This window comes from Oncorhynchus mykiss, chromosome 19 (genome assembly GCF_057628025.1).
Source record: "Oncorhynchus mykiss isolate SJ-2025 chromosome 19, ASM5762802v1, whole genome shotgun sequence".
Taxonomy (NCBI): Eukaryota; Metazoa; Chordata; class Actinopteri; order Salmoniformes; family Salmonidae; genus Oncorhynchus; species Oncorhynchus mykiss.
The window spans coordinates 46,183,584-46,196,548 of NC_143040.1; the positions used below are offsets into that span (position 1 = coordinate 46,183,584).

The 12,965-nt window shown below is 46.3% G+C and overlaps 1 protein-coding gene across 1 annotated transcript in view; it reads left to right on the plus strand.

Moving 5' to 3' along the window:
* LOC110497754 (homeobox protein Meis2) overlaps positions 1-12,691 on the plus strand; it is a 107,858-nt gene extending 95,167 nt beyond the window's left edge. The window contains 4 exon segments of the mRNA XM_036954718.2: positions 4,446-4,504; positions 6,950-7,060; positions 10,917-11,146; positions 11,149-12,691. Of these exon segments, the coding sequence (XP_036810613.2) occupies positions 4,446-4,504; positions 6,950-7,060; positions 10,917-11,146; positions 11,149-11,214 (466 nt within the window). The 3' untranslated portion in view covers positions 11,215-12,691.
* Positions 12,692-12,965: the final 274 nt, after the last annotated feature.

Genomic DNA, 12,965 nt, shown 5'->3' on the forward strand with positions numbered 1-12,965 from the left:
ATCACATTAATTTCACATAATATCATGTGATCACGTGAAAACGTGTTTTTGGAACACTTCACATGTGACCACGTGAAGTTGATGTGGTTTTTCTGTTAGGGTGTGTGGTAAGGTAACACTGAGCAGAGTCAGGACATAATAAGGGAAACCACCAGAGGTAAATACTAAAACATGGTTGTCTGTACCTGGTGTACCTGCCTCTCTCTCTCTACTGGTCTGGTTAACCCTCGAACATGTAGAGGCAGTGGATGTGGTGTTGATGTGTGGATGTATGTGTGTTAGCAGGACGTTTGGGAGTGTAGTCCCTCCCACCTCCACACATCCATCCATCCCTCCATCCCTGCCTGCCACCCACCCACCCATCCATCCATCCCTGCCTGCCTGCCTGCCACCCATCCATCCATCCCTCCATCCCTGCCTGCCACCCATCCATCCCTCCATCCCTGCCTGCCACCCACCCATCCATCCATCCCTCCATCCCTGCCTGCCATCCACCCATCCATCCATCCCTCCATCCCTGCCTGCCTGCCATCTATCCATCCATCCATCCCTCTATCCCTGCCTGCCTGTCTGCCATCCACCCATCCATCCATCCATCCCTCCATCCCTGCCATCCATCCATCCATCCCTGCCTGCCTGCCACCCACCCATCCACCCATCCATCCCTCCATCCCTGCCTGCCTGCCACCCACCCATCCATCCCTCCATCCCTGCCTGCCTGCCTGCCATCCACCCATCCATCCCTCCATCCCTGCCTGCCTGCCTGCCATCCACCCATCCATCCCTCCATCCCTCCATCCCTGCCTGCCTGCCATCCACCCATCCATCCCTCCATCCCTGCCTGCCTGCCATCCATCCATCCCTCCATCCCTGCCTGCCATCCATCCATCCCTCCATCCCTGCCTGCCATCCATCCATCCATCCCCGCCTGCCTGCCATCCACTCATCCATCCCTCCATCCCTGCCTGCCTGCCATCCACTCATCCATCCCTCCATCCCTGCCTGCCTGCCATCCATCCATCCCTCCATCCCTGCCTGCCACCCATCCACTCATCCATCCCTGCCACCCACCCATCCACCCATCCATTCCTCCATCCCTGCCTGCCATCCATCCATCCCTGCCTGCCTGCCATCCACTCATCCATCCATCCATCCCTGCCTGCCATCCACTCATCCATCCCTGCCTGCCATCCATCCATCCCTGCCTGCCTGCCATCCACTCATCCATCCATCCATCCCTGCCTGCCTGCCATCCACTCATCCATCCCTCCATCCCTGCCTGCCACCCATCCACTCATCCATCCCTCCATCCCTGCCTGCCACCCATCCACTCATCCATCCCTTCATCCCTGCCTGCCTGCCATCCACCCATCCATCCATCCCTCCATCCATGCCTGCCTGCCATCCATCCATCCCTCCATGTGTGAGAAGAGAAAACAGTGTTATCAGGCCTGGCTCTGATAATCTCAATTGGCTTTACTCAAACTGATAAAAGGCGCTCTGGGGTCATAGAGGGGGTCTTGGTTGGTCAGCAACCCCCCTCCCTCCCGCAACCTCGCCAATTGCGTTACTGTGGCAACTTGTTCAGAGAATAAAAACAGAGCCTGTTGTCATGTGGTTGGGTTGTGTGTGTGTGTGTGTGTGTGTGTGTGGCCGCCAATGGGGACAGTGTTGACAAGAAGGGAGTCAATCTCGGCAGCAACCCTGAGGGAAAATATTTGAATATCCATATATGTTTGTGTATGCTGCTGTAAAGAGCTGTTTTTCCTACTCAAATGACCATGTCAGAACAGCATAACATTTGAGTGTGGACAGCAAACCAACCCTGATATGAAAATATTTGCAGGTAAACTTACACAATACATGTCCTAAGTAGTAGATACTGAGCAGCAGTTGAGTTGAATAAGATCAATACCACAAACACACTGTTTCGTGTGCACTTTGTTATTCCTGGGGAATCTTCCCATCAATGATCGGGTATTGGAATATTTATCCCCGGCAAGGAACATTCCTGATTTGACGTGTTTATGGTTATGTCCCAGAATAGGTAAGAATCCACATGGTTCTAATTTCCAATCCTTTGTGCCGTCTTGGGAGAAAAAAGAAAAAGCCGGGTGTATATTTCTGTCAGGCCTTGCTCTGTGAGCCTGCCCAGAGAGGGAGCACGATGGTGGGACATTCTGCTGGGTTTACTTGCTCAGCTGGTTTTGATGCTGGAAGCCTGTCTCTCTCCTAAGCACTGCAGGCATAGGGACGTAGTGAAGGTAGACGATAAACGATAGACAGCCAAAGATGCTCTTTTATATCCCTCTTGCTCATAATGCGTGAGAGTTTAACCGTTTAAAACAGTATTTATGATATAGCCCAAACAAAACCACCACCTTCAATAGATCACAAATTACAGCCCCTTTACCCTGTCCTTTCCCATATACATGTTAGTGTGTCTGCCTGTCCTCTCTCTGGGGCCAGCGGTGCACCCTAAACCCTACCTGTACTCTGGGTGCCCCCTATATCCTACCTGTACTCTGGGTGCACCCTATACCCTACCTGTACTCTGGGTGCCCCCTATATCCTACCTCTACTCTGAGTGCACCCTAAACCCTACCTGTACTCTGAGTGCACCCTGAACCCTACCTCTACTCTGAGTGCACCCTAAACCCTACCTCTACTCTGAGTGCACCCTATACCCTACCTGCACTTATACCCTACCTGTACTCTGAGTGCACCCTATACCCTACCTGTACTTTGGATGCACCCTATACCCTACCTGTAGTCTGGGTGCCCCCTATACCCTACCTGCACTCTGGGTGCCCCCTATACCCTACCTGCACCCTATACCCTACCTGTACTCTGGATGCACCCTATACCCTACCTGCCCCCTATACCCTACCTGTACTCTGGATGCACCCTATACCCTACCTGCCCCCTATACCCTACCTGTACTCTGGATGCACCCTATACCCTACCTGCACCCTATACCCTACCTGCACTCTGGATGCACCCTATACCCTACCTACACCCTATACCCTACTTGCACTCTGGGTGCACCCTCACAAATGAGCACTGCTCCATCTCTTTTCCCAACAATGCATTTTGTCCATTTAACTATGGCACTTTGAGCGGGCAGATTACAGCCGTTTACGTTAACAGGAGACGGTAAGGGCAGGTATCAGGGGTTCACGGGGGATTAGGAACTGAAATTGGTTCCAGAACCTTCCCTTTTTCCATCTAATGACCAGTCCTGTAGCGTTGCCCTCTCCACGTTCCCAGAAACCTATTTTTTTCTCAAGAGGGCTCCATGCAGGAATACCCCACGATGATTTGAAACATCTCTCTAATATCAACCACATGTGGGTACCTGTAGTGCTAGCGATCTCACTCCTCTCTGACTTCTTAGAGAGAGAGAGAGAGATGTACTAGATGGAGATGGAAAGAGAGGGACAGTTGCTCAGTCCGTAAAGGTAAAGCCGGTCCGGGGCGGTGTAGGCAGCTTGTCTTTGACACGGCCCTGGGTCCCTGCGTCCCAGGTTGCCCCTGGCTGGCAGTCACCTCCAGATGACCCCTCTGTCTTTACAGTGGAAAGCGGCGGGAGCAGAGAGGAGAGTCGGGGAGGACTGCACAGGGAAGGCTTTGTGGAACTGCACTTATTCGCCGCTGTGGCGGTGATAAAACTTCACACAGCCTAATTGATGGGCTTGGTGACATAACAATACCTTGTGAAAGCACCGAGTGGCCAGGCCTGGTCCTCATTTATAGACAGCTGGACGGGGAGCACAACCCCCTGCAATGAAGGGCCAGAGAGAGAGTGTGTGTGTGTGTGTGTGTGTGTGTGTGTGTGTGTGTGTGTGTGTGTGTGTGTGTGTGTGTGTGTGTGTGTGTGTGTGTGTGTGTGTGTGTGTGAGAGAGAGAGAGAGAGAGAGAGAGAGAGAGAGGGTGGACAAATGAAAGGAACGGATTGTATGTTGCCCCTTGCGAACTTGCACATTATTTTGAATTTCTAATGAGCAATAACACGCTAGGAATAACATGTTTATAGGGTCTATGTGAGTGCGTACGTGTGTGTGTGTATGAGAGAGAGAGATGTGACATACTGAGTGGTCTAGCTCCTCAGTTGCACCTCCGCCTCACCACAGCACAACACTTAATGCCTGTGGAATGGCTCCTCGGTCTCCATAGCAACCGAATGTAATCAAAAGCTTTATTAAACAAGGGGAATAGATCATAAGGGCATTAAAAGAAAACCTTGTCGGGTTCCCAAGTCTGCTCACAATTGCCCTTTTGTTACTGTGTGTCTCTGTTGTGATAAGCCAGTGGATAATGTTACTAAGTCATACAAAACTGTGTTGTTTTGGTTGCCTTTTAAAAAAAAAAAGAATACTGCTACTTGTATCGTGTGAATGCTGTGTGATTTAAAGTGTGTTTCTCTCTCCTCTCCTCGCTCCCAGGTTCATTAACGCCAGGAGAAGAATAGTACAGCCCATGATTGACCAGTCAAATCGAGCAGGTAACGAAATGACTATATATCTACATATCTCTTCCCAGAAACACCCACTCCTTGCAAATCCACCCCCCTATTACCACACACACACACGCACGCACGCGCATACACACACACACACACACATAAAACACACGAGTCGTTAGGTGATTAACTGTAATTGGCGATATCCCAATCTAACCCTGAGAGGTGCTTTAGCAACACGTTCCCTTTCTGTGAGTTACTAATTGGGCACAAGAGAAGCTCCAGGAAGGCTTGGAGCATTTTCATTTATATTTTTTCTTAAGGCTGTTGTGTATTTTTTTCTGTCTTTTTTTTTCTTCTATCCTTCACAGCTTTTGGGGGGATAGGTAGGGGGAAAGAAGAGAGGAGGGTTTCAATTGGTATCTACTTTGTGTTTTTTAATTCACTCGATTCCCTCCAGTGTCAGTCCTCTAGCTGTTGTTCTGTATTCACTTAGTCCAGATCTGAAATATCAAGGGTCCTATATATGCGATTGTATTGAACTTCATCATTTCAATTTAGTAATTATGGGCGCTTAATTTATTCCGGTCATGAAAAACAACCTAACGGATGAGAATGAGTTTTATATGATCCATTGATCTCTGATTCCTGTCTGGCCGCCCTACGTAGGGAGAGACATCCATTCCTTTGAAAAGGATTAAGGATGGGTTCATATTGTAAATTGATCAGGCATTGATTTTCCATATCTTCCATGGTCAGACGACAAACACTACTGAAAGATTGAGTCATAAACATGCCACTGAAATTGAGCAAATAATCTGTACAGGAATTTATGTAGCCACCCTATGCCGCATCGACTGTGACATTACGATGAAAAAACGGAAAGTAATATGTCTCTGAGGAGGAAAGCTCTTTGTTGATTAGCTAGCTCCGAGTCTAGAGAGAGCCCCGCAAATTGGGGAGATTTGTGCAAATGAAGTTAAGCAATTATTGAAATGAGACGTGCCTTTCCAAATCGCACCGACTCCCAGTACAATTACTGCGGTTTGTTGGGAATATTTGAAAGAGAGGAGATAGACAGAGAAGGGAGGGCAGGGCGTGTGTTTAGGGTGTGTCAATCAGCAATCTCTCCAAAAACAGCATGATTTACAGCTTCCCCTAATCTTCGGGGTTTACAGATTACTCCGGATTAGGCTGTTTAGTCCGGGAATATGCTGTTCGCTAGACTACACAATACTCTTACTCAATAGGTCTAATAATAGGACAGTATGGTGTAATTTGATTTCTACTGTACACAGTATTATAATGTTATAATAATATTATGATATGAATCTCATTTGTAAATAATCATCATAATCAGTTCTTTCACCTTCTGTAATTTGAAGATTTTAAGTCATTTAAATTTGCAGGGATAAATAATGACAGTTGCAGGGGGATAAATAGTGATATTTGTGCAAATTGTGTCACATATTGTGTTCCTGTCCAATAATGTTCCATATTGTGTTCCTGTCCAATGATGTTCCATATTGTGTTCCTGTCCAATGATGTTCCATATTGTGTTCCTGTCCAATAATGTCCCATATTGTGTTCCTGTCCAATGATGTTCCATATTGTGTTCCTGTCCAATAATGTCCCATATTGTGTTCCTGTCCAATGATGTTCCATATTGTGTTCCTGTCCAATGATGTTCCATATTGTGTTCCTGTCCAATGATGCTCCATATTGTGTTCCTGTCCAATGATGTTCCATATTGTGTCCCTGTCCAATGATGTTCCATATTGTGTTCCTGTCCAATGATGTTCCATATTGTGTCCCTGTCCAATGGTGTTCCATATTGTGTTCCTGTCCAATGATGTTCCATATTGTGTCCCTGTCCAATGATGTTCCATATTGTGTTCCTGTCCAATGATGTTCCATATTGTGTCCCTGTCCAATGATGTTCCATATTGTGTTCCTGTCCAATGATGTTCCATATTGTGTTCCTGTCCAATGATGTTCCATATTGTGTCCCTGTCCAATGGTGTTCCATATTGTGTTCCTGTCCAATAATGTCCCATATTGTGTTCCTGTCCAATGATGTTCCATATTGTGTTCCTGTCCAATGATGTTCCATATTGTGTCCCTGTCCATAACATCCCTGTTGCTTGGGGAATGGCTGGTGATGGTCTTGACAGAACGCCCTGATCTCGTCAAACTGCATGCTTTCTTTTCTCTGTTAGAGAACAATGCTTAATCTCTTCTGTTCTCTAGTGTTAAAGTGTGTGTGTGTGTGTGTGTGTATGTGTGTGTGTCTCTGGTGTGTGTGTGTCTCTGGTGTGTGTGTGTATGTGTGTACTCATACTGTGTGTGTTTGCATGCCATGCATCAGTCATCGGGGACACAATGTGTTGCAGTATGTTTGGGCCAGAGCTGGGACAATAAGCTGATTGTGTGGTGTGTCTTCTCTTTCTTTCCCTTCCTTTGTGTCCACGTTTTGACTACAATCAGGTTTTCTTCTTGATCCTTCAGTGAGTCAAGGAGCAGCATACAGTCCGGAGGGCCAGCCCATGGGCAGCTTCGTGCTGGATGGCCAGCAGCACATGGGGATCCGGCCAGCTGGTAAGCCCTCCTCCTCCTATCCTGCATACTGTATACCAGTCACTGGACTGTGTATGTGTACAGTCACCAATACAACCCATTTTACTTTGTGACTACTGTAGACTGCCAGGAACACCCACCAACAACTCTAGCCATGGAAATATCACCCCAGCACTGACTATTGTACTGTACATGACAGCATCATCAACCCAAAACTAACCAATGTCACAACACTACTGATGATATCACTGCACCCTAGTAAACTCCACCCTCCAACTCCCCTGGGTATCACCCTTTGCCTGCTGCCTGCCTTGCTTGTCTCTCTATTCACCCATCTGACTTTGTAACAAATGTAGAGATTTGTGGGGACTTGTGGGGATCTAACGGTTTTAGACTCTTTACTACGGCCCCTTCCCTTCCTACATTCTCTCTGCCGTTTCCTCTTCAGACTTAACCAATCATTACTTCTACCAGGGTGTCTGTCTGCTCTGACCCATCTGTGATTCGACCTTTGACCTTTTGCTGATCTTTTCTCTGGCGTGTTTCCCCTCTTCTAGGGCCTATGAGTGGAATGGGGATGAATATGGGCATGGATGGGCAATGGCACTACATGTAACCTCCATCTTGTAAAGTAAAACGCAAAGAAAAAGGGGGAAGTAAGTACAACTGGGCTCTTTTTTTCCTTGGATGTATTTTTCAAACCTCTGGGCTTGTGGTTTGTACCCACAATCCCCCTTATTCCACCACAATCCCTCTCCCATCCGCACCCTAATTTTACAACAACCTCCCCCACAGCAACCCCCACGACAACCAGTGAGTGTGATTGGTGTAGCATGGTGCTTTAAGGGGAGAAAGGGGGGTAAGCAAGGGGGGTTAGCTAGCTACTGAAGGATGAATGGAAGGACTGGGAATAGTCACCATGTCGTGAGGCTTTCTCCTGTCGGTCCTTGGGAGGGGGGGGGGGGGGGGGGGGACTTGTGGCGCCAGCCAAGACAACAGGAAAACATTCACCCCCAACAACAACCCTGGCCTAGCATGGCATGTACCGATGCCACACATTTATTTATCACAACAGGGCCATCGCTCTCCCCATCTCCGACAGCCAATGCAAATGTTGGACATTTAAGGGAAAAATAACATCTCCAGAGGCAGGGTCTGGCGGGGAGAAATTAAGCAGGCTCCAGTGAAGCAATAAAGAAGGAGAAGTGAAACTGTCCTCCGAGTGACATAAATCTGTCTGGGGAACGATTGATGCCCAAATTATCTTATATGCAAAGACGGCGCGCAGCAGTACATTACGGTCCCCGGGTGAGATATACGGGCCGTGGGTGACATGGCCTATCCTTCACTGTGGGGTGGGGGTGGCGAGAAGGGGGGGTTTGGATGTTTTTTACTCGAGGGGGCATTGACTAGGCCCGACATGAGACACACACAGATCCATTTAAAGGACCAGAGACATTAAAGAATGGCTGTGTTATAAAGGAAGGAATCTCTCGCTCTCGCTCACACTCACACACACTCTAAATGGCTGCCGTCTGATTGAGCCTGGCCATTCTGCCTCCCGCTAGCACCACATCGCTGACATTTGAGAAATCAAGACATATCACATCCCAAAGGCAGCGGTGCAGAAGAGATTTTATTGAACACCCAAACTCCTTTGCCCAATGAGGCACAATATAATAACACTTACCTTGATTAAAAGAACCCTTTATATGTAAATTGGGCCTGGATTTTCCATAGGGTCACCATAGCCAATTCTATCGACAGAGCCCATTTCACCCCTCGTTTTTTCCTCCCTCTCTCATCTCCTTTTCTCCTGTCTTTGTTAATGGCATCAGGGATAAAAACCCTTCAGGAAGCAATGTTCCCTAAAACAGGCAGATAGAGACAACATTTGCTCAGCTTGGCTAATTCTTAATATAGGCTATATCATTTTTGGACTATTTAATTACATAACATATTTTATGCTTCATGACCAATAACATTAATAGCTTAATACAGAGGAATATTATCCTCTCTTGATATGATTAAGCTGCCACACAATATGGTATATTTGGTACTTAATTATCGCAAGCCATTGAGCAGGCCTGCTCTGCCAGAACAGGACAGAACAGAACAGGTAGAGAGAGAGAGAGAGAGAGAGAGAGAGAGAGAGAGAGGGAGAGGGAGAGAGACTGGTCACTATTATTGTCTTCAGATGGTTGAACCACTCCTGTTAATAAAGGGGGCCCACAGATCTACTTAACAGAATGACTGCAGCTTACAAGACTGGAGATTACCAGCTTACAGTGTCAAAAACATCTGTTGGGCCTTTTAACAGGAGCCACTCCAGGTTATATAGAGGTGAGAGCACCCCTCACATACCCCTCGCCTCACACCCCAGTCCGGCCCAGCCCAACCCAGCATGCCCAGATTGATTTACTTATTTTATGACCCCGATAGTGAGGTTTTAAGAGAGCCTTCTGACAAACATGTGCATTTCCAATGAACTGATGTGGATAGTAGGGGTAGCGAGTATTAGAAAATGGCTGCCCACCTTTCAGCCAATGAGATTGGTCATTAATCTCTGCCTCTGCTGTCCTTTTTCCTCTCCCTTCCCTCCCCACCTTCTCCCCCTCCCCTCACCAGGCCCTCTTGTGTCATTTCTTAATTGCGGTGTATTAAGGTGGAGGAATGTGGAGAGTGAGCATGCCTGGTGACCTTGCTGCTACCCCTCCCCCACCCCTTCTCCTCAGCAGGGTTAATTCCCCAGGGGTTCACATTACAAAGCAGGCCAGGTTGGTCCAGGACCCACTGGCTCCAGCTCCAGAAGTACCCAGGCCTGCGCTTCCCTGCCTGTTCCCTCCTCTGGACCAGGCCTGTTCCTATACTCCATTCCCAGGCCCCAGTCCCCTCCCCACCACCACCACCACTACTTCCCCTCTGGTCTGTTGACAACAAACCCCCCCTGAATACCCAAACAGAGGCAACACTGAGCAGGTTCTGTCTCCACCACCCAGGCACAGTGTGAGGGAATGCCAACAGGCTGGGGTCTCCACACACATCGACACAGGGTCCTACTCTCCATACCAAGGGGTATCGCATCAGCATATTCCTTCCTCCCTCCCTCTTTCCTCCTCCTCCTCCCTCCCTCTGTCTTTCGCTCTACATCTCTCTCTCCCTCCTTTTATCTCTCTGTGCCTCCATCTCTTGCTGTCTCTGTGCTTTAGCAGTTGTCGTCATTATACTCCTAAACCCACACTCCCTCTATTCCAAGAGCAGCACTTTGTTTTGTTTAAAAGTGCCTCTTATTGGAGGGGAAAACGCAAAGCCTTGAACGCTATTCTTAGACTGGCATGTTGTGATAGTTAACTGAGCTCTAAATTATTTAATAACTTCTTTAAGGGGTTTTAAATCAAATATGTTCCCAGTAGCGCGTCCCCCTGAGAAAATGCCTCTTATTCGATTTGTCACTACATTCAGCGGGGGAATTGACTGTTCTGCCTGTAAAAGTATTAGTGCTACTAACATCAATACAGCTGCTAGCTTCTCCATACGCAATCCAAAACGACAGTGTCTGGATGGTTGGAGATCACTTTCCAACCTGCGAACTGACCATGATTCTATTGACATTGTGAAGGACTCTCCATCACCTAAAATAGAGTGATACAAATGCTTTTTTTAGCTCCTTGAATACAAATCTCTGAAGTAGCTTTTGGGATATGTGTAATCCTAAATCTAGCTAGTATGTTTTTTAAACTTTATTTCTACACCGCAAGATGAGCTCACTTTACACAAAGTATAAATTAATGTATTGTTTTTTGTCAAAGTCACGCTAATGGAATTCAGTATTAAGAAATGGTGAGTGCTTGTTTCTAAACCTCTCTCTCTCTCTCAGGTCTGCAAGGCATGCCAGGGGAGTACGTACCTCAGACTGGTCCTATGGGCATGAGCATGGCCCCACCAAGTTACAACCCTACTCATCAGATGACCCCTCACCCCTCCCAGCTTCGACATGGACACCCCCTCCATCCCTACCTGCCCGGCCCCCACCACCCTCATCACCCTGCCATGCTGATGCACGGAGGACCCCCCTCTCACCCAGGAATCACCATGTCTGCAGAGAGCCCCCCCCCCTGCTGACCCCCATTGACCCCAGCGCTGGAGGACAAGGCTTGGACATCCATGCCCAATAGTATAAGCAAACTTTACTACCACAACATCAACAACAACAGTAGCTTCTAAGAGAAGAAAACAAACATCAACAACCCTAAAACAAAGATATCTTCAGACTATTTTTCTGAATAAAAGCAGAACCGTTTTGACCATTATTAGACAGTGAAAACAGAATTCCAGATGAGCTGTGATGATTCTTCTTCTTTTTTTTTAAAACTTTATAATTTTGTTACTTTCATCCAAATGGAGGACCAAGCTGACAAGAACACTTTGTAAAGTCTTGGGCTTTTGTTAAAGATCAACAGAAGATGTTTTGAGGACAGACACATACGTGCGCACACACGGACACAGGCACACACTTAAGACACACGCATTCGCACACACACAGTGCACACTCTCTCCGGTGACACGTTCAACTCATTTTTTCAAAACGGAATCACTCTGGAAGATTGAGAGAAAAAAGAAAGACAAAAAAAGACTCCAAGAGTTATAACTACTGTAGTATAAAAAGTATAGCAACTAAGTTAAAACGTTTGCATTTTTTGTTGATCACTCAATTTCCTGAGCTAGTTGTAGAATAAAAGGTTAAGCCTTTCTCTCACACTGTGTGTGCTCCTTCCTGGAGGAGAAACTGTCTCGGTGGTGAAGCAGCACCAGAAAAAAGAAAAGATGGAACATCTCAACAACGGACGCCCACTTGCTCCCAACCACAGCGACAGGCAAAACAGGCCCTGTCCCCCATAAAGAACAGGGCATGATGGGAAAAGGCTGCTAAATGACACCTGATCTCTCCAGAAGATTCAGTTTGAACATGTTTAATGCCCCTCTTTTTTTGGTTCATGAATGAATGTTACCCTGTAGGTATATACAAAAAAGTTCTTAGTTTGAATTGCCCAAGCACTGGATTGTGTTGGTTTTATACATTTTCATTTGATTATTATTTGATTTTTTTAGTATCCTGGACTCTCATTGACAGAGCCTATTGAAGGAAACTTAATCGTGGAAAAGCAGCATCCTACTCTGCTTCTTTGCCTCTGGATCAACATACTTGCCATATGGACAATACTGACACAATGGTGAATTCTTTGGCACTGGGAGAAGCAATTGGTGGTAGATGCACCCAAAAACCTAAAACTTCAAAACAGAAGTAGAAGAAAAGAACTTAAATGATGAACTCAAAGCTTTAGGGAAAAGCTAAGAGAATATTGTAACAAACTTCGTACAGAGTTCAGTCTATTAATTGTTTCATGTTAGATATTCTATGTGTTTACCTCAATTGAAAAAGAATGTTTTTGCTAGTTTCAGATCTGCTGTGGCATTGATATTGTATGTCCATGAATTCCTTCCTTTTTCAGCACGTGTTCCTCACTAGATGATAAAATGCCGTCTCCCTTAAGCTTTGTCAAAAATACATTATTAAATACTTGTATGAGGACTGTGACGTAATGTTTAAAAGGTGTTCAGTCACAAATGCTGTAATAAATATTTCATTTTTGATTTTTGTTAGATTTTTGTGTGCTGTGTGTTAAACATAACTTTAAGAGTAGGCTAATAGTAATTACGTTGTAGTGGGTTTACCTTTTATTATAGGTTGTATATTATTATTATCATTATTATTATTATTGCAAAGTTGTCATGGTGCTGACAGAAAATGTTTAACAATGTGTGGCTAAATAGCTAGGTAATGTCAATATTAAGGTAATGCTACTAAGCTCAATTGTGCATTCAAAGACAGAGCATTTCCGCGCCCTTTGGTTACCTAACCTGTCAA